The sequence below is a fragment of the Papilio machaon genome, chromosome 18 (assembly GCF_912999745.1).
Source record: "Papilio machaon chromosome 18, ilPapMach1.1, whole genome shotgun sequence".
NCBI lineage: Eukaryota > Metazoa > Arthropoda > Insecta > Lepidoptera > Papilionidae > Papilio > Papilio machaon.
The window spans coordinates 2,304,354-2,331,979 of NC_060003.1; the positions used below are offsets into that span (position 1 = coordinate 2,304,354).

A 27,626-nucleotide genomic window follows, 5' to 3' on the forward strand; every position below is an offset into this window, starting at 1 on the left:
ATATATATTATTTCTAATATCCACAATAACCGATTCAAAGATTGGTAAGTTTGAAGCACCGTGCATTCATTTATACCAATTTATAGGTCTATTAGCTAGAAATACATAAGACCACTTTTTAATATGTGGCATTAAAAATACCTGTTGTATTTTCTTTTCGCCTTCTTTCTCTGTGGTCGAGGGTAAACGCGCACTTGCGGATCTCATGAACCCATCCGCGGTGGGATCGAATCTATTAACGTCCTTTACATAACCACTTACATTGGAACTGTCACTCATAACGCTGCCACTTCTATTCAGATAATCCTTTTGACTTTCTTTTTCTTTCAACGTCCAATTAGAATTCAAACCTTCGATATCACTATACTTTGAATTATAACTTACATTATCACGACTGCTTCTATTGATTCCAGTGTCAGGTTCGTAATTATTATTGGTAATCTGGGAATAGGCCGAACTCAGCTGTTTCTCAGCTAATCCACTAGCATATTTGGCTAATGGAATTTGAATGTTGCGCGACCCCATAGCCTGTTGCTGCAAATATTGTGCGGACTGTCGCATTTTTTCCGCGTAGCTTTCTTCCGAGTAATACCTGTCGGAACTGGGGTCGTAGTATGAATTGATATCGAGGCTAGATTTAGGTCGCTGCGGCTGCCGAGGAGGATCAGTAACTGTCCTCGTCGGGACCGTTTTATTTAAGACCTCATTTTTAGATTCGTATTCAAGGAAATCTGCGCTGTGAGGTCGTGGCATCGGAGGCTGGATTCCGCTTGCCTGCATCTTTTTTCTTCTTAAAACTGCCGGTCCGCTAAAAGTCTTCTCTTGCGGCTAAAACATGTTTATTCTAAGTGGACTTGTTTCAAAAGAAATGTAAAAGTAGAAATGTGATACTTACATAATTGGGAACTTGGTCTTGTGCTTGCTTGTGACTAGATATGCTGACATTATCCCGTGCTTGATGTTGCTTAGGTGACTTTGCGTAGGTTTTTCCGTATTCATTTTCATTTCCGTAGATATCTTCATAATCCTCAACTTTTTCCTTGTTGTAAGCTACCGAGGCTGCTCGTCCATAAGCGTCAGGCGTTCTTCTTTCTATTAATCTTTCGTTAACACTGCTACCAGACCTGCTAGGTCTATTAAGTTCCCCATATACATCTTTATTGTAAGTGTTAGATGCGTTAGGTGTAGATTCTTGACTTTGACGATTTTCTTCTGTCATTGATTGGTTATTCTTCATTTGGGATTCTCTATCCCTAGGTGTTTCAATTTGTTCATTGTCTTGTAAGAATGGATTCCGTTGCATTCGTTGTTCATATATGTTAGCGTCATTATTTGCCTTTGGGTCATGGATAGGTTGCTGTTGCGGTTGCTGATTTCTATTCCTATTATCAAAATAAGGAGATTGTGGATTAGATCGATACATGGACGATGAACCGTACTGATTGCTTTCGAGTCTTTCCGTTATTGTATTTGTCAATGGCAAAGAAAGGTTATGAGTATCGTATGATCGTTTTGTTTGGTATTGAGGTTGCTGCTGAACCGGTGGTGACTGTGGAGAGCGTGTGTATGCAGCATCTTGCATTGGGCTGCTTGGGTAATTAGTATGATCCTGATAGCGAGTGTTGTTAGTGCCTTGGCTATAGTGTGATGCTGGCTTTTTAAGTAAATCATAGTTAGGATCGTACCTGTAATTTTTTTAATAGTTAATTTATTTTATTTACGCTTTATTAATAAATAGAATCACACTTTTTTAATATTATAAATAATGTCTTACATATCCGGACTGGGTGAATTGTAGCCATCGTTAGATCTTCTCGGTTTAGGCGGGGCATTTGCATACGTAGGACCTGCATCTTCGTCATCCTGCGACATTAAATAAATATTGAATATAAGAGTACAACACCGACAAAAAATACTATTATGTAAAGTTTACGTAATGGTATAAAAATTGGTTGTCCGGTAGTTACTATGGCTGCCGTTACGTCCAGTTATAACAAAACTGTCCTTGGACACGCTCTGACGAACTAATTATCTACCACCGGCAACATTGTAAATTCACATCGAGTACCCAATAATACTTACTTCATTTTTAGCAACCATTCGATCACTTTGCTTCTGTGGTTGATCACTGGAACAAAATTAATTTATTACAGCCAATCCAATAAAATAGTTAATAATCAAATCAGTAACAAGAGATTGTAAATGTAGTTCAGTGTATTAATAAAAATATAAAATATTGTAACTTACATGAAATTTTGCATAAGAGCAGCCATTGTCAATGCCTTTACCCATTTTGTCATGGCCTCCTGATCCAAAGCTGCCAGTATATACGTCCTCATATTTGCGTGTTCCAATTTAAATGCAAATTTTCTCATAACTTTGTCCTCGGCAGTGCAAGCAGACACTTTATAAGAAGGAAGCAAAACAGAACCTAATAATTTTTCTTCGTCGTGACCTGAAACAATTTATAAAATTACAATAAAACATTATTTTACCAGCAATCTAACCATTAATTTTGTTTTCACCAAATTTCGTCATTATCGTTTTAGTATTTTTCTTGTTATAAAAAAAAATAAGAAGGCGGTTGTTCCGAGTAGATTCTAGAAAAATCTTAATAGTACTTTGTGTGTAATAAATATAAAACATACTCACTTTTGTAATAGAATAAGCAGTACTCAGACAAAACGAACCATCGTTTTCTCCAAACTTTAAGTCCATCCGAACCCTGCTTGTACAAAATTCCAGACATCGCAACAGGGGCAGAAGGAATCCTTTGCGCGATTGGAGATCGTAGCGCTTGGTTACCACTGCTGCTTCTTCGACTTTCAGAAGACGGTGATTTCACACTAGGAGTACTGGATTCACTAGATTTCATTGGCGAAACTACGCTTACATTATTTCTTTGTGTTTGGTTATTATAATCGGAAGGTGGGGATTGACTCTTCGCTTTGTCATCTTCGGGTTTTCTATATCTTTCTGCTTCTCGAAAATCAGACGGCTGATTAGCCTGCCATTGTGCATCGTGGTATTGTCTCATTTGCTTGTCAGATTCGCGCATTTCATTGTTCTTAGCATATGCCTCCATATCTTTTTGTAGTTCATAATCTTTAAAGTCATTTTTACTACTGTACCGATCTAAATCTCTGTACGAACCATCTGAATATATGCTATTCTGTAAATTCGGTGGCGGTTGTACTCCATGTATCTGTTGTAGAAGAAGTTGCCGTTCAGCGAATTTTTGTTGTTGATGCATCTGAGCTTGATTTTGATAATGTAACTGTTGTTGCATTTTCATTTGTTGTATTTCATTATACTGTCTTCTCAACAGTTCTGTGTTACTCTGTGGTCCAATTCTACTCGAATAAGGTAAATACGGTTTTGAACCGTATTGATTAGCATTAGGCCTGTAAGTCGGTTGATGATTTTGGTATATTTGATTGGTATCTTTCGGTGGGTTACGTTTCAAATAATCTTGATAGACTTCAGCGTTGTATCCTTTGGGGATATTGTGAAGGATATCGTGATTGACATTTTGGTCGATGTGAATTTCAGTTCTCTCTTGTCCGGGTGGGGACTGTGGATAATTATAGTTATCATTTGCGCCGTAATGCCTCGCGTATTCTCGATTATGCCCAGTGCCGTATAATTCGTGTCTATTTTCTAAAAGCGGAGATCTAGCGTTCATGTTCGATTGATATTGACTCTGTAAGAGTTGGTGCATGACACCATTTGGTTGTATTTGATTGGTTTGAGTGGCGGCATGTGTTGGAATTTGAGTGTATTGTGAAGAATATATCTGATCGGGATGGACATGGTGTGCCATGATATGTTGCTGGGTGAGCGGCTGTTGCGTCGCCGGCGCTGTCTTTTTGTTCTCCATCGGGAACTGGGACTGGGATATCGGTGGATCAAGCCTGAAAGAAAAAAAATGCTTTGTAAGTGATGTCGCCAATGTTTCTACACCATAGAAATTGCAGATGCGTTGCTATAAAGTATCGAAACGATCGTGGGTTATTTACCAGTAGATTGTGACATAATTTACTTATAGAGAGGTATCGCGTGTCGAAGTGCACACGCAAGCGAAGCGTTTCGGTTCGAATTGCTCAATCGGAGTCGCGTTATCGTCACCCCTGTGATAAGGTGCGTGATCTGAGAACTTTAACGCAGTTACTATGAGTTAACACGTAATGCTCGGTATTAGATTCCCATCATAAAACTGCTTTGATGTTGCTTATCTGATGCTAATTATAGTTAAGACATATTAAATTGAGCGTTTAATAGTTCATTAGTATAAAGTGTATTAATGCTTATAGTTTATGTGTATGTATTCACTGAAACATAAAATCTAACTAAAAGTTTGTTGTTGTTTGTTGTAATCACTTATTATGTATATACAGCGTATAGCAAAAAAATATATATCAAAAATATAAATATTTGATAGCTTATTCCAATAATTATGATTATTTTTAATTAAATTACTTTAACACCTCACTAGCTCAATTGGGGTCCGATTAAACCCTTCAGTTACTTCAACAATCGACACGACAAAAAACCGTCTACCCGTGGTTAATTGTTCCCACGCATATCAATTGTAAGGCTTAGGAACCCGTGAGAACTACTTAACTAAAAGTAACGTATAAACATACGGAAAGGTGACGGAGTGACCACAAATTATTGATTAAATGTTAATGCTTCAACCTGTGATTACTCTCTTTCTCTTTGGGGGATTTTTATCTAACAGATTTGATCTATTTTGGGAAAAGTGAACCCCATTTTAAGTTACTTATAAAAACCTATAATAGTCGTCGAATAAACGAATATTATTTGTCACCTCTGTCCACGACAGTTAAGTATAACGTTACAGTTTTTATTATCAAAATTTACCATAGTGTATTTTAAGTGACCTGTGATCCGAAAAAGAGGTACGAACATAGTTAAGCATGTCATTGACCTCAAACCGAATGCTATTTTGTAGGCTGGTAAGAACCGTAAAAAATGTTCGAAACTTGCCTTCAAGATCAACTTTATGGACCGTAGGTTGAAGTTAATAATCTCATTAACCTGAAAGGTGACTAACTGTTTGTTTAGTCGCAATCCTTGGTTGATAAATTTGAATAATTATATTTGATTTTAAAAAACACACGAAAGAAACCAATGTTTAGAGTATACAACAAAAAAAAATATGATGTGTTCTGAGATGTGCCTAGTTAGCCGTGACTTGCCTACTTAACCTGCGCTGTGGCAATCAACTAAGTTAGAAGGTTAATATGTTTCCATTCCATACACATTTAAACAATATTCATTTTAAATATAGCAAGGAAGTAAAAAGCGGCAAAGTCATTTATAAATGGTGACTACACCTGCTTTGAAAATATCAGAATTTAAAATTGTATGAAACGTTGACTACCCCTGTTCAATTGTCAGTCAATACGTAGCTAGAGCTTCCTGTTGTGCGGTGCCTAATGAGTGGCATCAATCGACGAGTCGACGACAACTACGGATGCATTCTAATGATTCCTATTTTTAACTTTCTCATCGTAGGTTTCTGAGACCAAAATTTCCGTTTAAAAGATATTGTCAACTCTGTTTTGTCAAAGATGACAAGGATGACGATATGTTTTATTTAGAGTTTTTTGTCTCAGAAACCAACGACGAAACCTTTAGATTAGTAAAATTTAGTAAAATGAACGCGTACGATGAATACATATTAAACTATTAGTTTCAGTTATACTACTGCTTTACCATCATGAAAATGCTTTAATGGTTAGCAAAGATTGTTCCGTGATATTTAAATGTGCATTTGGTTTAGGACCAGTTCCTCCAAAACAAAGAACTAATTTTGTATTCACAATATAAAGCGACAGATTTTAACATTAAAGAACATGGGGATTTGACATATTATTAAATGGTAGAAAACAGTATATTTAGTTAAAGAAAAAGCAACAGTTAATACAATAAAAGTAGCAAGTTCAATGTGTCACTGTATAATTGAGTACTTCTGGTATTAGAGTATCGTAAGGTTTCATTGCGACCTGTATAAAGGCAATACTATTACGCTGATTCTAACATTCTGCAATATTATTTGTATATATTAATTAATTTCCCATATACTACCCGTATTGTTAATACAACAATTAATTTTGTTCGGATAACCTCGAACAAACCATCGAAAATCAAGTATCAAAGATCTTTGAAACATTTCTCCAACAAAAAACTCTTCAATAGTTCTTCTTGACTATGTTATATTTTGTATAAAGCCCGCTAAATGCCTTCAGTTTACATAACACTAAGTTTCAGTTTTACTACACACGTTCGTTTAAAATGAACAGTTCCACTGTTCTATAAAAACTGAAGGTGTGTAGCGCACTTAATAACTTTCTATTATTATAGATGACAATTGTCTATTACGTGACCTAGTTGGCACCAAGATTTCAAGACAGTCTTTGTGATTGATAATAACAAATGTAAAAGTATTATTATCACAAATAGTAACTCGAACTCGACTCAAAATCGTAAGCTTAGAACCGACAACATACATATGTGATTGGAGATAGCTCCTACTATGTTGATTGTTCGACATAAATAGTTCGCGTGTTTCTCGATCTGATAATACATATATGCTAATTTGTAGGTGAAATGAAAAAGACCCTTTGTATCTATAGTGATGCTATAGTATGATACGATGCATACATTATAACTATAGTATTCCAACTGAATGCTGCACAAAATATTAACACAATAGTAACAACATTATCTTTGTACCCTGGAAGCAATTAATAAAATTATTTCCATAAATCTTATAATAGTGTACATTTAATTTTAAATAATTAATAACTTTAATAGGCAATAAAAAATAATGATTTTAATTTATTGATCAAAATTTATACAAATCGATATCGTGTTATTCTTGAGTCGTGAGACTATTAATATTTAAAATAACAAAAAAAACTTTATACGCATTCTAAAAATTCTTCTAGCTATACAGCTCTGTAAACCTTGGACTCTATTTATTACACTAACAACACTAAAGCAGAAGTATTATTATTAATTATTTCCACCTAAACTTTAATGGCAACATTGAAAACTACGACTATATAATCTATAGTACCATTTTCTGCCAATTGACGCTTAGCAGACGTGTAGCTGTCAACTGCAGGAACTTTGAGAGGGTGTTTACCCCTCGTCGATATCCTTCTTATGGCCCCTTACTGAGGGGTAAAAACATATAGTCATAAATTCCAAAACATCGCTACCGTAGAGTATATTAATGTGTGAAAAGTTATTTAAGGAGATTATGAAAAAAAAATTAAGCAATGTCACTTAAATAGTAATTTTTTTAACCATCAATAATTATTAAAAACTACTATAATATTTTAGATCGAGAAATTTCGCCTATAAAATAATAAAATCCACAACAACACATATTATTTAATTAAGAAGTTTTACTTAAAGTTATTTCATTGAACTTTAACAAAATGAATAATTCGTACAATATGTAGCTAACTTCAAGCCCCTAGATTTTAAAAAGTCAATAAATAGAACTACATAGACATAAATAAAAATGAAATAAATTTTCCCTGTTAAGTGAACATTCGTGACAGCTACTTAAAATAACTTATGTAACACTTGGCTTAACAACAGGTGGCTACTTAAAGTGCACTATAGAACTCTACCCTTACACTGTTTTACTATGTTAAAATTAATAGTGTGGTACTTTTTATTGCACTATCAAAATTTAATTTGAAATATACATACCTATTATACAGGTATGGTCGTACGAATTAACTTTTTAAATAGTCATCATTAATAAATATCCATCTAAAATACGAACAAGAACACAGTTTTTGATTATTAAGCCTAAAAATATCAATTTTTTTTGTTTCTATTTAGCAAGAGATTTAATCAATAAATGCTTTTTACTTGGTACTTACTCTTATCAAAAAAATAAATAATGATAGCGTAAAACCCACATTATTTCAGCTATTACCGTAAAACCATATTTCTCACAGTAAGCGGGATATGATGGTAATTAAGTCAACTTTACTGTTTAGTCTGGGACTGTTAAAAATATAATATCCGAGTGTTAGTTGGCGGTGCGCCAGACGACGTGCGAGCAATGAGGTGAACGCATTTAGATTCGACGCCCGATTGATTCACTATTCAATGTCAATCTCGTAATGACCTACATACACATATAAAAGCGACCATTCTAAAGAACAGCTGTTATATCACGATGGATTCAATGGATCCTATTCTCCAGAACAACACTTTTGTCATTTAATACTTTTTTATATGTGAACGTATAATATTCGTATATTTCAATATGTTTTCATAAATCAATTTATTTTCATTTCACTTTAATTTTTTTTATTTAATACCAATCTGTTTTGCTTAATTTATTTAATAAGTCCTATAAAATATAACCTACACAAAATATCACAAGATAAACCGGACTAAAGTGCACTTATGTTAAATAACATCTTAAACACTTCCACGTCTAGGGAGTCGAGTGCTCTGTAATTCAGGTCCCTCTCAGGGACCTCCACTAGAGTCCTCTCTCTCCTTTACTTTTCCCTAAGGAGGCACTTAACACGGAGAGCTAAGAAGGTTGCTAAAAATAGAATTAACACCGTATACTGAAATAATATTTACAAAAGCATTTTTCTGTGCATACTAAAACAAATCTTAGTTCAAAAGTTAAACTACAGAGTAATTTTCTAGGAATTTAAATAATACTAGCTGTCGCCCGCGACTCCGTCCGCGCGCAGTTAAACAAAAATGAAAAATAGATGTTGGCCGATTCTCAGACCTACTCAATATGCTCACAAAATTTCATGAGAATCGGTCAAGCCGTTTCGGAGGAGTACGGGAACGAAAACTGTGACACGAGAATTTTATATATTAGATAACATTGTTTTTACAACTTTATAATTTGTTCTTCTAAAATAGGAAAAATCACACAACATCATTGGGAAACAAGAAAGTGAAAAGCCTGCGTGTGTTAAACCTAAGTACAATATTTTTAGACCCATCACAAAAAACATACTAAATATTCACAGTTTTTAATCACAACACTGTTCGCTCACAAAAAAAATCCAACGTTTCGTACATACAAAAAATACTTTTGCAAAAAACAACAATTTAAAAACATACATAGCAAGCGTTACTCAACTTGTGTCAAACAATAGACTAGTCGAAGACAGCGAAAGTCTAGATTACATAAATATATGACTAACAATTCCCACACCATTACTAACCTATTTCGTGCTATCGATACTAGGACCGCATCTGTAATTTAGTTTCATCAGAAACAGCATTGCAGTAAAGAGGCGTTGCCAAAATATTTTGATGACCTTGTTTGTAGCTATTTTGATTCGTATCCCTTTGTAAGCTAAAGTTACTATACGTCTTCCTAATGAACAGACAAACTGAAGGAACTCAATCACTTTTTCCATCACTACTACTTTTATTTTTGTATTTAGATATACATCATTCAAACAGGGCGTAAGATTTATGCAACATGATATATTACAAAATGCAGTAGCGCTATCAATAAATATTACTTCAAGCTTTGATTACAGTCATCTTTAGAGTTGGTTCACAGCCTTGGTATTTTGATCTCATCTCTACATGAACATAAATTAAAACTATCGTCTTGTATGCGAGGTGAACAATCCGGATAATAATAAGTTTCTGATGATTAACTGTGTAACAAAGATGACAAAAACAACAATAATTAATAAACTAGCTGTCGCCCGATACTCCGTCCGCGCGGAATTGAAAAAAACTTAATATGTAGTCCATGTGTTTCCATCTATGTTGTCGGCAGGAAATTTTTTAAAGCAATCTGTGAAAAGCACTGTTACTTACATACACAGGCACTGATTATCAATTTTTTATATGTTAATATTTTCGTGTCTGAACATGATCAGTTGGTGATGTCAACACCTTTTTTTATTAATATTGTTTGCCTTCCGCATCCCACGCATTAGATTGTTGATGCTACTTTACTTTTAATTGTTTACGTCATTTTATTTTTAAATAACAACATCTTTTAAGAGCTAAATAAGACAGTACTAAATTTTAGAATTTTTAATGTTATAGGTACCTAGGTTACAATGATTCACTGGACATCGTTATTGAATGGATGCTAACAAAACAAACAATCATAACACAATCAAAAACCGATTTTCATAACTAAACGGGCTTTAGTCATAATTTAATTGACTATATTACGTAGGACCACCTGTATAACTGTATAAGAATATATAGAACCGGTATTTATTTCGAAAATTCATAAACCGGTATGATCGAGCCTCAATCGTTTCGTAAAGTCGAATTCTTGTTTGCTATTTTATGATTCACTGAGATCGGATATTGATAGGCGGTGGTCGGGACCGCAAAAGACCGGGTCTTGAGTGTCGGCGCATTCCTACCGAGGTGAACAACCGGCACGAACCGAGCTCGTCCTTGGAGCCGCGTGCTCCTTTCTATACAACCTCCTTGCTCTTAATACTGGCTGACAAGATGCCTTATTAGTCAGAAAAAAAAATTAAGTGTAGAGCGGAGTGATTACAGTGTGGTTTTCCCAATCAGGACACACAAACAATAAGTCCTGTCAAATAATTTTTGTACGAAGACAGAGTCCAAGCTAGTACAACTTTGGTATATTTAATATTTACTTAAATCTACAAAATTAAAAAATTATTTCAACTCTACTGGTTTGTTAATTAAAATTATATTGTTTACTTATTCTCCTGCTCTATACTTCCGACTGAAACATCCAGCTTTCTCTTGAACGACGTTATCAAACATGGCCGCGTTACTAACGCTACTTAGGTATTAACTACAGATAATACCTTCATCAAGGTTAAGGCATAGCTCATTATTGGAAGTACTTAAGAATTAGTTCATGATGACGTGTATTTCTTTATTAATTCCGCATAATGTCTTTAGTGTTATGTATAGCTTATATTAAATAAAACGATATTTTACACATGTATAAATAAATATCAAATAATAACACTATTTCGCTTGAAATTTAACTTCAAACGATAGATTTGCATAAGAAAATAAAAAGGCACATTTGAACGTCGAGTTTTTATGACTTTCATTCGTATTTGATCAAAGAGAAACCTTCGTTTAACTGATTCTATTTATTTTATGAGTTATTTTATGTACATACTTAAAAAGGGATCTGTTGTGCGAAAGTATAGTTACCATAAGTTCTAAAGTAACGCTTAGTAAACATGCAGGTTTTTCTAACATTCAAGTACCTGTGTACGTAACAAAATAACTCAGCCGAAATTGACTTAGGAAAGACTCATGTAAGTTCTCTCAATTTATACCTATCGATGTATGTGTCACGACTTTTGAAGTCTTTGTTACCTTGAAATGCTATGACACATATACCTCGAGTAGGTTGATAAACAATGTCAACAAATATACTAAATTACATCTTTATACGTCTTACAAATCTTACTATATGTAATATGATGGAAGGATGGATGTTTTTTATTACGTACGATATGTAGAACGGCTATACTGATCTCGTTGAAATATGGCATAGATACAAAACATATTCTGAAAGAAAACAATGGCTACTAATTACTTTTTTAATTCATTGAACGGACAGAGTCGCGAGCGACTTCTCGTATTACATAAAGAAAGATATGGTTAAAATGTTTTAAATTTCTAGTTTTTGTATCAAGTTGTTCTCTATATTTTTGTGCACTGTACAAATATCTAGAGACGTCAATTTACCCAGGTACGAAGTAATAAGATTCAAATTCAGTTCATATAAAAAGCAAAGCTCACATACTCGTAATTGGCATAAATATCATGTGAACATATACCGGTTTCTACATCGTACATTTGTGAATTGAACCTTATAGGACTATTCAATTCTCGTTAACGTGGACAGTTATATTGACGCCCATTATAGTGTCATTCAAACTTTATAACAGCTCACAATTTTTCACTGCACAGAACACAATTTAACGACGGGTAATAAGAAGACACGAGTACCTACGCTCCAGCGCATGCTTTCGTCTATCCACAGTATGCCTAGCACCCACCTATACAGACAGGAACTCGAGCGTAGATAACGTTTGAATCTTGTTATACAAGCCAACACATACGTTTACTTGCCATTAACTCGTACAAGCCATGTTCCCATTACATTACGCCTACGGTAAGCTATGTGGTCACTTGATAAAAAGTGAAGATACGATAGTATCAATTACCAATTCCTACGATGAACATGTTGTGGTCTGTGGTTACCTTTTCCCTTATCATCGTCACATCTCTAAATATCACTTCTTAAATATGATTATTCATTAACACTTTTAATAACATGAAAAAGTAAAAAAAAATATTTTCTCAACTGTAAAGGAGTGCCTACTTTTATCAAACCCAAATTATCATAGGTTTTTGTACATTTAAAAATGAAAAACAAAAAATCTAATTAAAACACAGAAAAAACCTAATGGAACAAATTATTGCAATTATACTTCGCAGAAGACAGGGACAGTTCTCCAACTGATGAAATTTGTGCTGCAAATAACCAATAAAATACGAGGACGTTTAAGACGTAATAATAATTTCATCATACTGTCGTTTTGCCAGGAAATGTCTCAAAATATCTGACGTATGCATTAAAATTATAACAAATATATTCGAAAAAGTTAATAAGTGTCGACTTATTGCATTCTGTTTCTGATAAAAACAAAGATCAATTCATGGTGTACTTCATTCTTATTCCTATAAATGTACAATGTACTACAAACAAGAACCTGATACTTCCTTACAATGTACAATGTACAGTCGAATCTAGACAAGTGAGGACTGGATAAGCGAGAAAAATAGTACAGTTACTTGGACTCTCGCTTATTCAGGTTCGACTATTTACTGTACATTGTTAAATAGTATCAAGTTTCTATTTTGTATATATTCCAAACACGCTTCCGTCAAAACAAAACTCTGAAGACAAGTACCTCAACGCCCAACTAGGACAGTTGGCGTACTGCGAAACTATTATAAACCACGATTCACAGACTACTCAAGTACAATTGAGGACATTTATGCTCATAATGCAATTAGGTCAAAAAGTTGTCACAGTAAAATACACAGATGGAAAATTACGGCTCTTATGGTAGCACTTTGCTGTTCGATGTTCGTTCCCTAGTGGGTAGCGAATTTAATTCTTCACCTGTACAAGTTTCGACACGGGTCGGAGTTAAACAGGAAAACCTTTTTCATAGTTCACGAAACCAAAAACTCAAAGAGTGAAACGTTTAACGGTATTAACTTCTAAGGGAAACGCTATAAAAACTTACGTTCCACTTCAGTGAGAACTACGTTTTATTTTTCACTAATCTTTACTCCAAATGGAACAACGGTGTTAAATGAAGCAATAAAAAACAAAACACACTTTTTTAAGTCCATTGAAGTAGATAGCCATTATAAAGGGTATTTAATAGAACTTTAATATAACAATTATGACAGTAGTGAGTTCTTTCTCAAGCAAGAAGACGAAAAAATATGTTTTGCCATCAAAACATCCAATCAATTTTGCATATGTAGATTTACTAACGCGATACTCAATCTATATATATAAAATAAAGTCGTGTTAGTTACACTATTTATAACTCAAGATCGGTCGAACTGATTTAGCTGAAAATTGATGGGGAGGTAGCTTAGAACTAGGAGACTGACATAGGAACTTTTTTTATTTTGTGTGCATTTTTTTATTCCGCGCGGACGGAGTCGCGGGTAAAAGCTAGTTAATAATATATGTGAACTGTCTACACTCTACATAATCTTTGAGGCTAATCTATGAACACTTGCGAAGTAATCAACCAAGCAAAAACTTATAGCAATAGTCGGCCGCGTTGATTATGTGGCGATTTCTTGTGATACTTTCGACATCAGAGGTGGTCCTTGTCGGGAAATTAATAACTAATATAAAATACAACTTCCTGTATGCTGAAATGAAGTGCAAGAATTACTCGTTTCTTTATTTATCAGGTGATATCTTTACAAACACTTTTATGTTCAAATAAATCAATTTAATACAAATTGAGACTATACGAATGACTAAGAACTATTGTAAATAAAAACATAATGATGAATGATCTTTGATGTTACATATTTACGACTGGTTTATTTGCACAAAACAGTTCTTAGAATTTTATCTGTTTATCAAGACCAACTTGACACTTTAGAAGTGTAACTACATCAATTCTTGGAATACTCTTATGTTCGTATTGCGTAAGAAATTCAGTAAAAAGAACTCCACCGACGGTCTGAAACCTACTATAGAATTGACTAGGCCTTAATAAACATACACTGGCCGAAAGCTTATTGGTGGGCATACCACATTCAACATCTTTGAGTATTTTTCAAATAATTAGTACCCACATGTTTGTAAGACGATAAACAACTAGTGTTAATTGTTAACTATGAATTAAATAAGACAAGAAGTTAGATATTAAAACAAAGATGTAAGTGTCATCCCACACCACATTGTTGAAGGTTATCAGAGCATAGATCGTTACGGTGCCGACTGTCAGATGGTTCACGGACTTCACGCACTTTAACATTTTAATTTATAGTACTCCAGTTTGCAAGTTACTTGTAAATTACATTGATAATGTTGTTAACGTTCCATTATTGCTTTATAAGTACTGATTTTAATACAAAAATATAGTTATAGAACTATTTGAGGAAAAACCAACTACTACCTGGGGTTTATTCATAACAATAAGGTGATTTAACCTAAGCATTCTATGAAAGCGTATTTATTTTCCTGGAATAATTTTCACGTTGATGACAATTGTATACTAAATTCTTACAATATCATTGATATTAACGAATACAATTTAATGTTTATTGTAATAGATGAATAGCGTAATCGCCTTGTATACATTGTCTATGATGATGCAATACAATTAAATATCGCAAGAAGTTTCAATATCGGATTTTGTAACGAGTTGCATCTATATGGATAGTATTTCTTTGATGTAATCTATTACAGATAAACAATAAATCGTGATTAATAACTTGTCTATATTATATTTTTATTCGTGTTGCATTTTACATGTAACTTGATATGGACATATAAACATGACTTGCAAAGGCTATGTCAATAACGATATTGAAAAAAAATGTTAAATCTGCATTTTGCAAATATATATAATATAAATAACGAAATGTTTTGTATGAGTATTTTGGCTGTAAGAACACACGGTTAGATTGAATTCGACAGTTATAATTAATCTAAAGTAACCTATGTTTATAAAGGCATCACGTTGTCAAGTGTATACAATAGGTCGGTACGCACGTCTAACACGTGAATAGTATTGGCCCGTGTCTTTACATACGAATGTACTAATATTATTAGAAACATTGTAGTGGTTAATTTTGATTGAATACATTTTTTTGGTAGACAGTGTAAAAGTCGCAACTCATTTGTTACAACTAGAATAACCGATAAATTAGTTTCCTCTGAGAGGAAACTGGAAGGAAGAACCTGCTTCTACAATAGTTATTACTGAGTAACTAACTACTAACTTACTACCTACTTATTATGATAGAAGGACTTAATATCGGGTCATAATCGTCATCAGTCGTAATTCTCAAGTTGCATTTAGACAAGCTTTTTAATCACGAGCACTAAATATGCTCCGTGACTTATATGAACCCGTGCATTCGATGTTATCTAGCAACCAGTTTTTTTAACCTACTATTTACGTGTAAGCTTTCTTCGAACTCACGCGCCATTTTATCGCCTTCATCGGAGAACGTACCGCCTTCCATTCACAAAAACTACTTTCTTGTCCCATGACTATTGTGCGTGTGTGAATACTTATTTAGTTGCTTAACCATGGATTGCCACTGTTGAAATAGTTGTGGAAAAACATATTGATACCTCAGTTTTTTTAAAGAATGAGACGGAAACCCATGGTAACACTATTGTTTTACTAATATCTGACCGTGACTTCGCCTCGCCTATAACACTGAAATATTCAATTTGCCGTGATAATTGACACTAAGTATTGCCAGTAAAACCTATTGGGACATTAATCTTACCTATTGTTAGTAAAAAACGAATATATTTTTCAGAAATCTTAGATATTTAAAAGTATATTTAAGATCTTTAAATGAAGTGTTTACAAAAGTACTTATAAGATTAGTTTGTTTTTACGCATAAAGTACTAAAGTATAAGAATCTGGGTCTATAGCTGCCCCACATTCAATTTAGCGATTACGTATCTCTCCTTTTCTAGGCTATCGATAGATTAATCGAATTACTGCGACGGAATTCTCGTAATGTACCAAACGATATAATTACGGACAAATGGATGGTTTGACCGAAATACTAATGTGATGGATATTGGGTAATCTTTATCGATATCGGATGTTACGTTTAATTTAATTATTTGAATTAAGTACAGAATAGGCAGTTGAAGACCCTTTTTTGTCTCCAACAATTATTTATTATAGACTTTTACAAGTAATTTAATTTAAATGTTTTCTACGTCAACAACTTATCGAGGTACTCGTGATACTCTTTTCGTATATCGTGCGGTATCATTATGCAATTTTTAATATTAATGTAATAACTAACTTTTTTATTTAAAATGCCCGAGAATCCGTTCGAGCGGTTTTCCAAAAATTTAGGAAGTACCCCACCTGTGTCAAATTTCATTAAATTTCGTTGAATCTTTCTGGTGATACTTCATAACAAGCATCCATCAATCCTATCCATCCATATATCCAAACTCGATTTATAATATTAGTTAGAAGTAAGATGACGTGGCAATAAAACAAAAGATAACAGATTAATAACACACATAGTTTAAATCCTTAACAACTTTTACTTCGTAGATTTTTTAACTAAGTCAAACTATCCTTTTTTTAAATCATGTTTCAAACTTCCTACGCACTTCACATTTACTACCACTTTGATAAACTGACCGCGTTTCCACGGTATTAATCTCAAGTGATTAAGATAAAAATAACATTAAAGTTTGTTCTCACATAATTTCAAGTATTATTATATTTGATGCGGTACTCGAGTTTTTAATATTATTTTAAGGTAAAAGAAAACTTTTCATATAAATATCATAACTGGTTTCAAACTAGTTAGATATGCTTTTTAATACTCAACGAGTTTACTACTCATACGTTTTCAGTGTTGAAAAATTATTAAAAAACATCAACATCAAGACATAAAATAGTATTTCTCGAAATAATGACTAAAAATTATCATCAGCTCTTGCACTTTCCCCTGTGGAGGGTTGGCATAATATATACTACACTTCCATACATTTGTTAGCCTTCATATCTGAATTTACTCCCTTCTTATCTACACACAACCCATCCATAATTTCTTCGGCTTTTCTCTACCTTTGTAGACATCCACAAAATACAATGAGATTATTAGCACTAACAGTACCTTAAGGCTTATAAAGATTTGTGGTACATTGTACTAATATATTGCAAATAAGCTTTCAAACATAAGACTTGCTCTTGTTAATGAGCTTAAGTAATACTATAGCTCAAAGCTTGTCTCGAGAAATCTTTTGTTGAAAAGTTACTTACTTACTTACTTACTTACTTACTGGACTTAACTGACCATTGTTTTTTTATGTCTGTTATCTTCTAAAGTCTGGCGCTTACTGTTAAATTGATAATGTTTCTGTGAATTTTAAACGTAATTCTAAGAATCAAGACGAACTCAAAACCATACAAGAAATGGAGTTCCTGTTATGATTTTTAAATAAGATTTACGATTGTTTTACTTTTCTGACAATGGCAACTTATAAATTGTAATTTTAAACACTTGACACACTGATGTCTTGAAATGTCTCCATAATGTTTTGTTAGTTTTCGTACCTGCCACAGATAAATTAATAGTAAGGAAAAATGATCAGAATTTTTGGTTTCCAAAGCTGTCTACATTAAGTAGTAAATTAATAGTTTTCCAAACATAATATGCATACAGCCCTATAGGTATAGGTACTACAAGTAATTCATTTGTTAATAATTCTTTGTCATTTGTCGTTACATTTAAAAAAAAATATTAAGACTATTCTGGTGTAATTTTGTTTACACGCTCGAGTACTTTTTCACAAACTTTAAAGCAATTAACACATAGTTGTGAAATGTTCCAAAATTCCTGTGTACCTACCCTACAAGCGACCACGTGCAGTAATGCGGCCGTGGGGCCCCACTACGAATATTTGTCAGTAAACAACCTTGTATCTGTGGGTGTGAAGGTAAACGCACTAACTGTAGTTTCTAGATAACGCTACGGTGTCCACAAAACTTAATCTTAGTAAAAATTTCTCTTGCTTATTCTAAAATAAGGAAGATCTCTTAAAGACTAGAAGTACGATATAAGTTTACAAAAGTCTCACAATTATTTATACCAAAATTTCAGTAATGAAGTTCCTATTTCCAAAGCGATTTACTAGATGTTTTTTTTTCCAATAAATAACCCTTTTTAATACTAATATTATAGAGAGTAATGATTTTATTGTGTTCGTTTTTTTGTTTCCATTGAATTTCTTCGAAACTACTGTACCGCTTCGAAAAATTCTTTCACTGTTGGGAAGCTACACTATCCCCGGGTGACATTCCGTGCGGATGAAGTCGCAGGCAACTGCTAGTATATTATAATATTTTACCTCAAATGTTTTAATAGAGAAACATTACTATATTTATTAGTAACGCGTCATGTTAGAATTACTGTATTGGTTGTGATTCTTTTTGTCCTTTTTCGATACGTGTTATTTATTATAAAATTCTCAACGTATCCCTTCTTACATTTATTTCATACAACTACAATTGTCTTATTACATATCACAAATTTACTATTACAAAGATTATAAATAATTATTTTATATTTTACTACTATTGATATGAAATTGTCCTATAATTAAGCAGTCTGTTGGTCACCTTAGCCGACTTTAAAAGGCGTGCTAGGTGCAAGCAGGTGTTACACAATCAACGCGGGCCGCAGCTATCGACCGGTCACCTAACTGCATAAACCACTGCACTCGTAGTGAAGAAGTTAACGCATCTTTACTTATACAGGTATCCGGAATCGAGTGCAAGAGATGGTAGTATCTACAAGATGTCCTAAAACTTGTAGAAGAGACGACAAGAGAATCCTTGGGAGAAAATTTAACCCAACACAATTTACGTCGATGTTAATATGCTCGTTCCATAAGTTCTACTATTATTCGATTCAAATAATTCGTTTATTCTAATTAATAACCGTTATTCGGAGATCTCCGATATTTCGTAAAATAGCGGTTGAGCAACAGAAATAAAATGTTACAAAAATTCCTTGTTGAATCAATTAATAAAAATGAGTTCAAGTTAATACTACAATAAAGTTTTAATAGATAAATATCTACCTTTTAAATCCTATTAATTTCATTATATGTTCTGTAACATAGGCATCTTTCTTTAGTCTGTAATAATTACTATGGTATTTGTTCATCTACCATACGTATACATTATGGGAAGCAGTTTGTTGGAAGGCGCAGTTAAAGGCACAGGGACATCCGTCGCATTCCAAAGCTCCTTTCACGCTACACAATCTGTTTTATGTAGCGGCTTAACGTCCACGGAATGACACTGGAGCGTTTTAATCTATAGTACTATGTTGTAGGACGAAAGATTGTAAGCGCTAGCTTAATAAATAATATTAAAGTTGTGTTTATTACGCTACTTATTCATAAATAAGTCGAATTTTCCCTTAAAAAAACTTTAAATGGAAAAACAAAAGCATTGCAGGCTATTATATTATGAAAGAACCTTGACTTCAAAGTTTTTTTAGTAATTCTAACTGGTTATAGTAATCTGGTAATCTTTCAAAGTAATAGCACATTGTTAAGAGTTTTGCGACGATTTCTTTGTGCATAAACTTTTCCAATATGCGGGTTGTTGTATCAAAACTTTATTATGAAAATATTAAACTTACTTTTTCTATCAGATGTTTTATTTACAGTAAAGTACTATACCCATATTCGCAGAAAATTATTAAATATTATACGAGGCTAAATAACAAGCGTTGCAAACGGTTAGGCAATCCTTTGCTTATTGGTAAGTGTAATCTGATCTAATCCATCAGGGATAAATGTAAATAATACCGGCTCTTACAGTCTCTCATTATTTATTCCTAACGTAATATCTTGTCTTTTTGTAATAAACCACATTTCATTATGACTTCATGTCTTAATTCAAAACTCCGAAATGCATGCATGACGTGAGCATATAAATGGAAGAATGCAGTCGAACAAGACTGTTTAAAAAATTTATAATCTTCCTTGTTTTTTGTAAAGCTGATCGTTCTTGAGTGACCGCCCGCGCGGGCACTAACCCTGTCCTCGAGAAAATACACATACCAAGAAATTAACCATTATATTTTTATTATTTTTAAAATACTTTAACAGAGAAAATAATCTATGGAAAACCGGGAAATTACTTGTTTTCATAAATCATTTAATAACGTACTATAACGAAAATTCTTATTCAAAATATCAAATGTAAATAATGGAATTGTAATTACTTAATATCCTACTTAATTTTACTTGCTTTACTTTTGAAATATAAAACATGTCTAAGAATTTTTGATATTGTGTTTACAGTTAAAAGATGATGTACAGTAAACAAAAAATATAAAGCTCTATTTTCGAAACAATACTGAATCTAAATCGAAGATCTTTAAAAGTAAAAAAAAAAGACAAAGGTTCGACCGACTACCTGCCAAAGAGACCGCAGAAAAGCTTATAGGTATCCGAGTTTAAAATAAATCCAATGTTCATGACACAAGCCATGAGCATTTCTGATTTTACTTCATAAATAATGTATTCTTAACGTTGCAAATAAAACTCATAATGAAGTAACGCCGATTGTTTACAATTAAATTCCAAAATTTCGCTTACGATAAATAACGCAAACAAGTTAATAAATCATATTTATCCTAAAATAACATGTCTCGTTATATGTTTTCACCAAGTAATCATTTGTATTTAAATAATAGATAGGATCCCATACTTCCTTGACTATATTACAGCTATTGTTTTTTTGTCTATTAATATTGGTCAAATATCTAAAGTTTTTTTTAAATTTGGATTTTTGCTTGATACGTCTGCAATTTCAAAATAAAGCTTAGCTACAATGCCAACGTACTTTTTTCTAAAATAACCTAAAAATACCCGCCTTCACCTGTTGATATGGCACCTGGGCCAGGTACTAAGGTGCATCCGTAACCCTTGTTTGCCGTACAAGCACAAATATTTACATGTTGCGTGACCAGATCCAGAAGCATGGGAGTAAAACGTTTATAAAAGCTTTAACGGTTTAATCAGTGTAAGGTAAAACCTTCTACAAAAGGCTTCTCTTTATGCAATGACCACAATAATTATTAGCGTCTGAACTAGTCAAACAACTGTCTAGTACAATATCCGGTTTCTCGTACCTTATTCATTCGTCGCATCAAATCCACTCGTAAAATGAATATATTTCGATTCATTTAAACTTCGACACGATGTACCTACTTCATTGAATCACAAAACACTTCACACAACACAAAACATATATTGCTATATAATTAAAAACAATTAAAACTTTTTTCGAACAACATTCACAGAAATACACGATTTTGTTATCTACTTTTGGTGTCTTTTTATGTCAGTTGTAATTCAAAAAATTTAAATAATCTATCGTTTTGTTTCATAACCGTAAATAATCGGTAATACGATTATGTGTGAAATAACGCAACCGACAGTTCGACGGCGACTGGTAGTAACATAGCATAGTACCTACCCGAACCTCTAGCATTCAGCGCGTTCGTCGAGTGGGAGGTTAGAAAGTGATGGACATAGCCAAACTGCGTTTGCGCGACAGAGATACCCAAAACGTCATCGCGAGTTTACAAGTTTACCTCTATAAGGCTACTAAAATAAAATTGTCGTCTAGCGTGATATAAATATTCGAAGACTAGAACATCTATATTTTTATAACATAATACTGGTTTTACCTGTACACAGTTGCATGCCGATAAGGTAATTTGGATTCCTATAGAGTGAAAAAGACGGAGGTTTCGGCGGACTGTCTACACGTCTACATAATAATAAAACTGATAGAAGTCGTTTAATTTTAATTTGAATACTGGATTTTGTAACGGTTATAAACATGGGCCGTTTTTGAGTCAAAATGCGGACCTGAGAAACTTTTTAATTCCAATCGAATGTATAAGCTTTCTACTTACGTAAGTATATTTTAACTAAAAAAAAAGTATTTCTTATGTATCGGTGTAACGATTATTCATTGAAGAAATCGATCGTTCGATTTGTAAAATGATTCAGAAAGTACACCGGTCGGTTGTAATTTTATTTGCCTTTCTTATTGGCCGTGTACAAAGAAATGCTTCACTTTTACCAATTAGTTAGTTAGCGCACGCCTCAATGCGGACAGACGTCGCTTTGTTTCCCAAAACAAGTTAAAATCTACTAGATATCGACACACTTGCGTACCGTACCACCTGTTGCGGGTTTCCATTGTTAACGAGCACTCGTGGACGGAAAACGTTGACGTTATACAAATCCTAATGGTTCTATATTCATATAAATATAAAAGAAGAAACACACAGACTAACAAATTGATATATCTAATTATAGCAACTCTGAATTATGTCCTACATTTCGTAATATATATAGATATTTAATAATCAATATAAGTATATATAAGTAATCAAATCGACATAAGAATTTTTCGGTTATATGTTAGTTGCCGTCATCATTTCCGGTTTAACAAAATAACGATTACAGTTGGGTTATTGACTTACTCTAAGCAGAAGTCCAAGGGAAGTGACACACCTAGGATCCTGACAAGAATCGTTACAACACATCTCTCATAGAGGTTGCTGTTACTACTAATAGTAGTACCTACTACTACTAAAGTACATACATATTTATATAGTATACTAGCGACCCGCCCCGGCTTCGCACGGGTGCAATGCAAAATATACCTACTACAGAATAAATGCACAATTTATTTAAGGTACTTAAATGGATAAGGATTAATGCTGTATTGTTTAAAATCACTTCGTAAAAGAATAAAAATGGTTATGCTGGGTTATCCCTAAGAGATAGACATATACCATCGCGGACTTTTTTGTTGAACTTTTTAAGGTGAACAATACTGTAGTACATTATTTTGGTCTATCTCGTAGGGTTCAGCCAGCGTTTGCAATATAAGCGCAAAAAAACGTGCTTATTTACGACATCACATTAGAAAACTTTAAATTTATCAGTATTTCTCTACTATATTATGCATTTATTATATATACAAACCTTCCTTAAGAATCACTCTATCTATTAAAAAAAACCGCGTCAAAATCCGTTGCGTAGTTTTAAAGATCTAAGCATACATACGGACATACAGCGAAAGCGACTTTGTTTTATACTATGTATTGATTGATACATATACAAAATAGTGGGAGATTTTATGTCGTTTTAATGTGTTTCATTAAAAATTTTGAATATTTCTTTTAAGTAATGGAAACTTATTCTTTATAATAAATGTTTGTTTAGTATTCATACGCTTTCATTGTTCTGTGCTCAAAGCTTTATTGTATTGCAGTCGATTTTTACGCGTTGCGAGTTGTAAATGAATCTTTTATATCTTTTATCTTACTTTTGTGCTATTGTTCAAGGCGAGAAATTTAGAAAAAATATTTTTAAAAGCGTTACAAATAATTTTCCTAAGTTTTAATTTTGTTTGACAATTATTTTAGTGTGATATAGGAATAATTATTATTAAATAATTTATTTAATGTATTCAATTTTAATACTTTTTAAAATCGAAATAAAAAGTAGAAAACAAATGAGTAGCATATTATTCGTTAGACGGCAATGGAAAGTTGACAGTAATTTAATATTCTTAGATTTCACAATGAAAATTCGTAGGTAACCAATGATAAAGGTTTTATTTATATAAAACTAATGTCTGAAATTAATTTCAGATATTAATTTAAAACTGCTATCTATTAATAGTGTCAAAATGTTGCAATAACCTGTTCTGCATCTAACATTTACACGTCAAAAAGCTAAAAGTTTTAATTCTGTTAAGTGATTAATTCATATTTTAGACCGATAAACTCAGTGACCGTAGTGACCTTTTGTTAAATGCACGAGAATATTTTATATATATTTGAAAAGATTGTAATTTTTCCTAGCTTATATATATAGTGAACATCTTCAATACTCTAGACAAGATAAATAGAACAACTTACTAAATAGGAATTAGATTCAGGCGAGTTCAGTACATTAGTGCCACTCAATAGGTCTCAAGTGAAGGGATTGACACAGAAGACGCGAGCATTTTCGCTGGATGCCATTCGAATTCTCGAAATCGATTCGTCGAGTGACCTCTTTCGGCATCGAATAGTAATGACCGTACGCGGCTCGAATAGCTGTCGCATGTCGCATCACTAGAATCGAACCTTCAACCGACAGCTTGGGTAACTGACATGTGAGAATGTGTCATCAGCAAGCATTACTCATAACTTGCGGATCTCGATTCGTGGTCAATATAAGATTTTAGTTTTTAGCACAGTAAATAAGCTCTTACTCTAATAATTTACTATACTGTGTTTTTAAAAAACTTGGTAATAACGTATCAAATATTAAACAAATGTTTTTCGAGAGGTCTGAGAAATACTTATGGGAAATTTATATCAATCTAGAAGATTTTCAATAAAACAGTCAATAGTATAAAGTAGCCATAATTTCAAAATTTGTTTTGAAATACAACGCGTTTCTATTTACTTGTTTTCTTACGTAACAAAAATAGGAACATGACATAAGTCGAGAGTCGTATGCTGTGCCTCATAATGTCTTCTATTCATCTCATAATGACTTCGCTTCGGTAAAGATGACTCACGCCTCAAAATTTGTTTTTTCACGGATGTCTCCTATACATTTTTTAATCCATTTATATAAAGGTTGACTCATTGGTCTATTAACACTTAAGAGACTTGTTCACACCTAAATAGTAACTTTATTACATTTTTTTGGAGCTTATTTAACATAACATAGTTGATACTAATCGACTATTATTGCAGGCACAAACTCTAGCTACGAATTGTCATGAACGTTCTCCATGACATTCTAAGCCTCGTCTTTTCTTAGCTACATCCCTTTTCCAAAGAGAGACATTAGTTGCAACTGTTTTAACTCATTAATGTAGTTTGCTAAGGCCCTACGTACACAAGGCTAAATCTTCAAAACTAATATCGTATCTTTGCGTCGCATTTTATTTGGCAAGGCGTTTAGCAATAAAAATCGACGGGTTTCAGAGATTATCGTGGCCTTGTGTACGAAGGGCCTAAGTCCAACGGTGGGCTTTTATTCGTTATTAAAACATATCGAAAATAAAACATCTGTTGTTTTAAACTCTCTAGGTTCCGTAACTCTACAATAAACGTGATCTATACCGTTTTAGTTGAAAACTTCCAGGCTTACGTTTATTATTAGCTACTCTATTGACGTCCGTAAACGTGCCCACAGCTAACTAACAGTATCTCGTGTTTCTACACATATTTCTAGATATTACTTAGTGACTAGCATTCCATTGCAACCGATAAATGCATCGAAGTATAGAAAAGCCTGTAACCTGACTTTGTTTTTTCTAAGCTAACATCATTAGTACCAAACGTTATATTTATGATTATCTGATAGTCAAAATTAACCACATCATCATCGTAGTTTACCTAGGACAAATAGTAAAAAATACAAATAAAAAGCTTGGAAGATTTTGAAAAGGAGGTGACAAAGCAAGGAAGTATACTCGCGAAAAACATATCGTGCTTAAAAAGATAAAAAATGATAACACATTTCTTTATAATATCTACCCTTGTAATCTTTAGTGTGCGTTGACTTTAAAAGAAGCAAGCAAACAAACCCCAATAGAAGCTCGGTGTATAATTTGCGTGCCGTCAGCAATGTCACCTAAATTCCACGCAGTTTTGAGCCCACTCCAACTGTCACCGTGCACTACTTACACCGATATACTAACACGATACAAGAATAAACAATTTTCAATATTACTGAATGTAATTTACACAGTTGTTTATTAAAACAATCAAAGATGTTTTCAGGACAAGATTTTAGTCTAGAAAAAGTCTAAAATCTAAAAATAAAAATATCCAGTTCTGTTCCTAAGTTGTGTAGAAAACCGTGAAGGTACGAGTTCTGTGCAATACATTTAATATTAAATAGATAATGATCTATTTCAAAGGCATTGCCACATCGAACACCGCTATGTGACACTTTCACTCAAGATTGACGTGAAACCGAAATTGCTTTCCACGTGAAAAACTTTTGATCCAAGATTAGATTAACGACTGTCGCAGCCTTCTTTTCGATTGACGCTTCAATGCTTTAAAAAAATATTTGTTACATTTTAGCAGCGACTTATATAACTTTCTATACAATGTAAAATTATAAACATGTAAATCGAAAAGAAAGTTTTCATATCTTAGTGGAATGAAAAATGAAACCAATTATTTATTTGTTAGGATTATTAATAACATAAAAAATTATCTAAAAAGACATAACTAAACAAAATATTGAGATGGATTCTAAGGCAAGAAGGAACTCAACGGAGAAAGATCATCATCTACAAAAATTTGCTCCTGCAGTTTTATAATATTAATATTATAAATACGAATGATTAGATGGATGGATGTATATCAGAAGGAAGCACTAGAGCGGCTTAATGGATCCCGATGAAATTTGGTATAGATGTAGAATTAAACTAACAAGCTAGTAGTCAATAAAGTCGGCTTATTAATTGCATAATTAACCATATTAGTAATCCAAGGAAAGTACGCTAAGTACTGGCTGACATTTATAAATTAAAAATCGTTTTAAAATACTTTCATCTTCCAATTAAAATTACGAAATGGCCCTAAGGGCGTGTAACATGTCGCTACTGCGAGAAAGTCCAACAGTGCCCATGGAAAGTGTCCGCAGACGTATAAAAAGACATTAATGTTCTCATAAACTTGTATTACACGTTTTTCAACGTTAAATATAAAAGCAGCTGGTTGCAAGTAGTTCGAAAGTGAAAATATACTGGATTGTAAAATAAAAAACATAATCATAATATTAAAATGTTCGACGATGCATTTGATCTGAATACTGCAGCAGAAAAAAATCGTTCACTACTTTAAAAACTTGGTAGCAAAATAATGATTGGTCATTTTAACCCGGTTTGCCTTACTCGTTAAACACCAAATAAAATACTATACTAGTTTAAAATATTTATAATATAAAAAATCTAGAATAATTTATATCTGTGATTTCCACATAAAATTAGTTTAATACCGTATCATATCGTTGTCTTATAAAATATAATTAATATATTAAAAAAAATGTAAGTAACCGGGGTTTGGATTATCCGTAAAGTTGTATAACTCAACATCTCGTAAAGATGCTTGCCAACAAAAATAAATGGGTAACGAAATAGAGACGAAATGTAGTTTGGTTTGCAACAATGCGTCTAGACATTTAATTACGCTGGGTATTTCATAGTACTTC

General features: G+C 33.0%; 1 protein-coding gene across 1 annotated transcript in view; it reads right to left on the minus strand.

The window, feature by feature from the left end:
- Positions 1-27,626, minus strand: part of LOC106715394 — a 44,016-nt gene that overhangs the window by 13,963 nt on the left and 2,427 nt on the right. The window contains exons 2-7 of the mRNA XM_045682308.1: positions 2,653-3,914; positions 2,248-2,455; positions 2,083-2,128; positions 1,775-1,863; positions 896-1,685; positions 142-828 (exon numbers count right to left, since the gene is read on the minus strand). Coding sequence (XP_045538264.1) covers positions 142-828; positions 896-1,685; positions 1,775-1,863; positions 2,083-2,128; positions 2,248-2,455; positions 2,653-3,914 — 3,082 coding nt within the window. The remainder of the gene's footprint in view (positions 1-141; positions 829-895; positions 1,686-1,774; positions 1,864-2,082; positions 2,129-2,247; positions 2,456-2,652; positions 3,915-27,626) is intronic.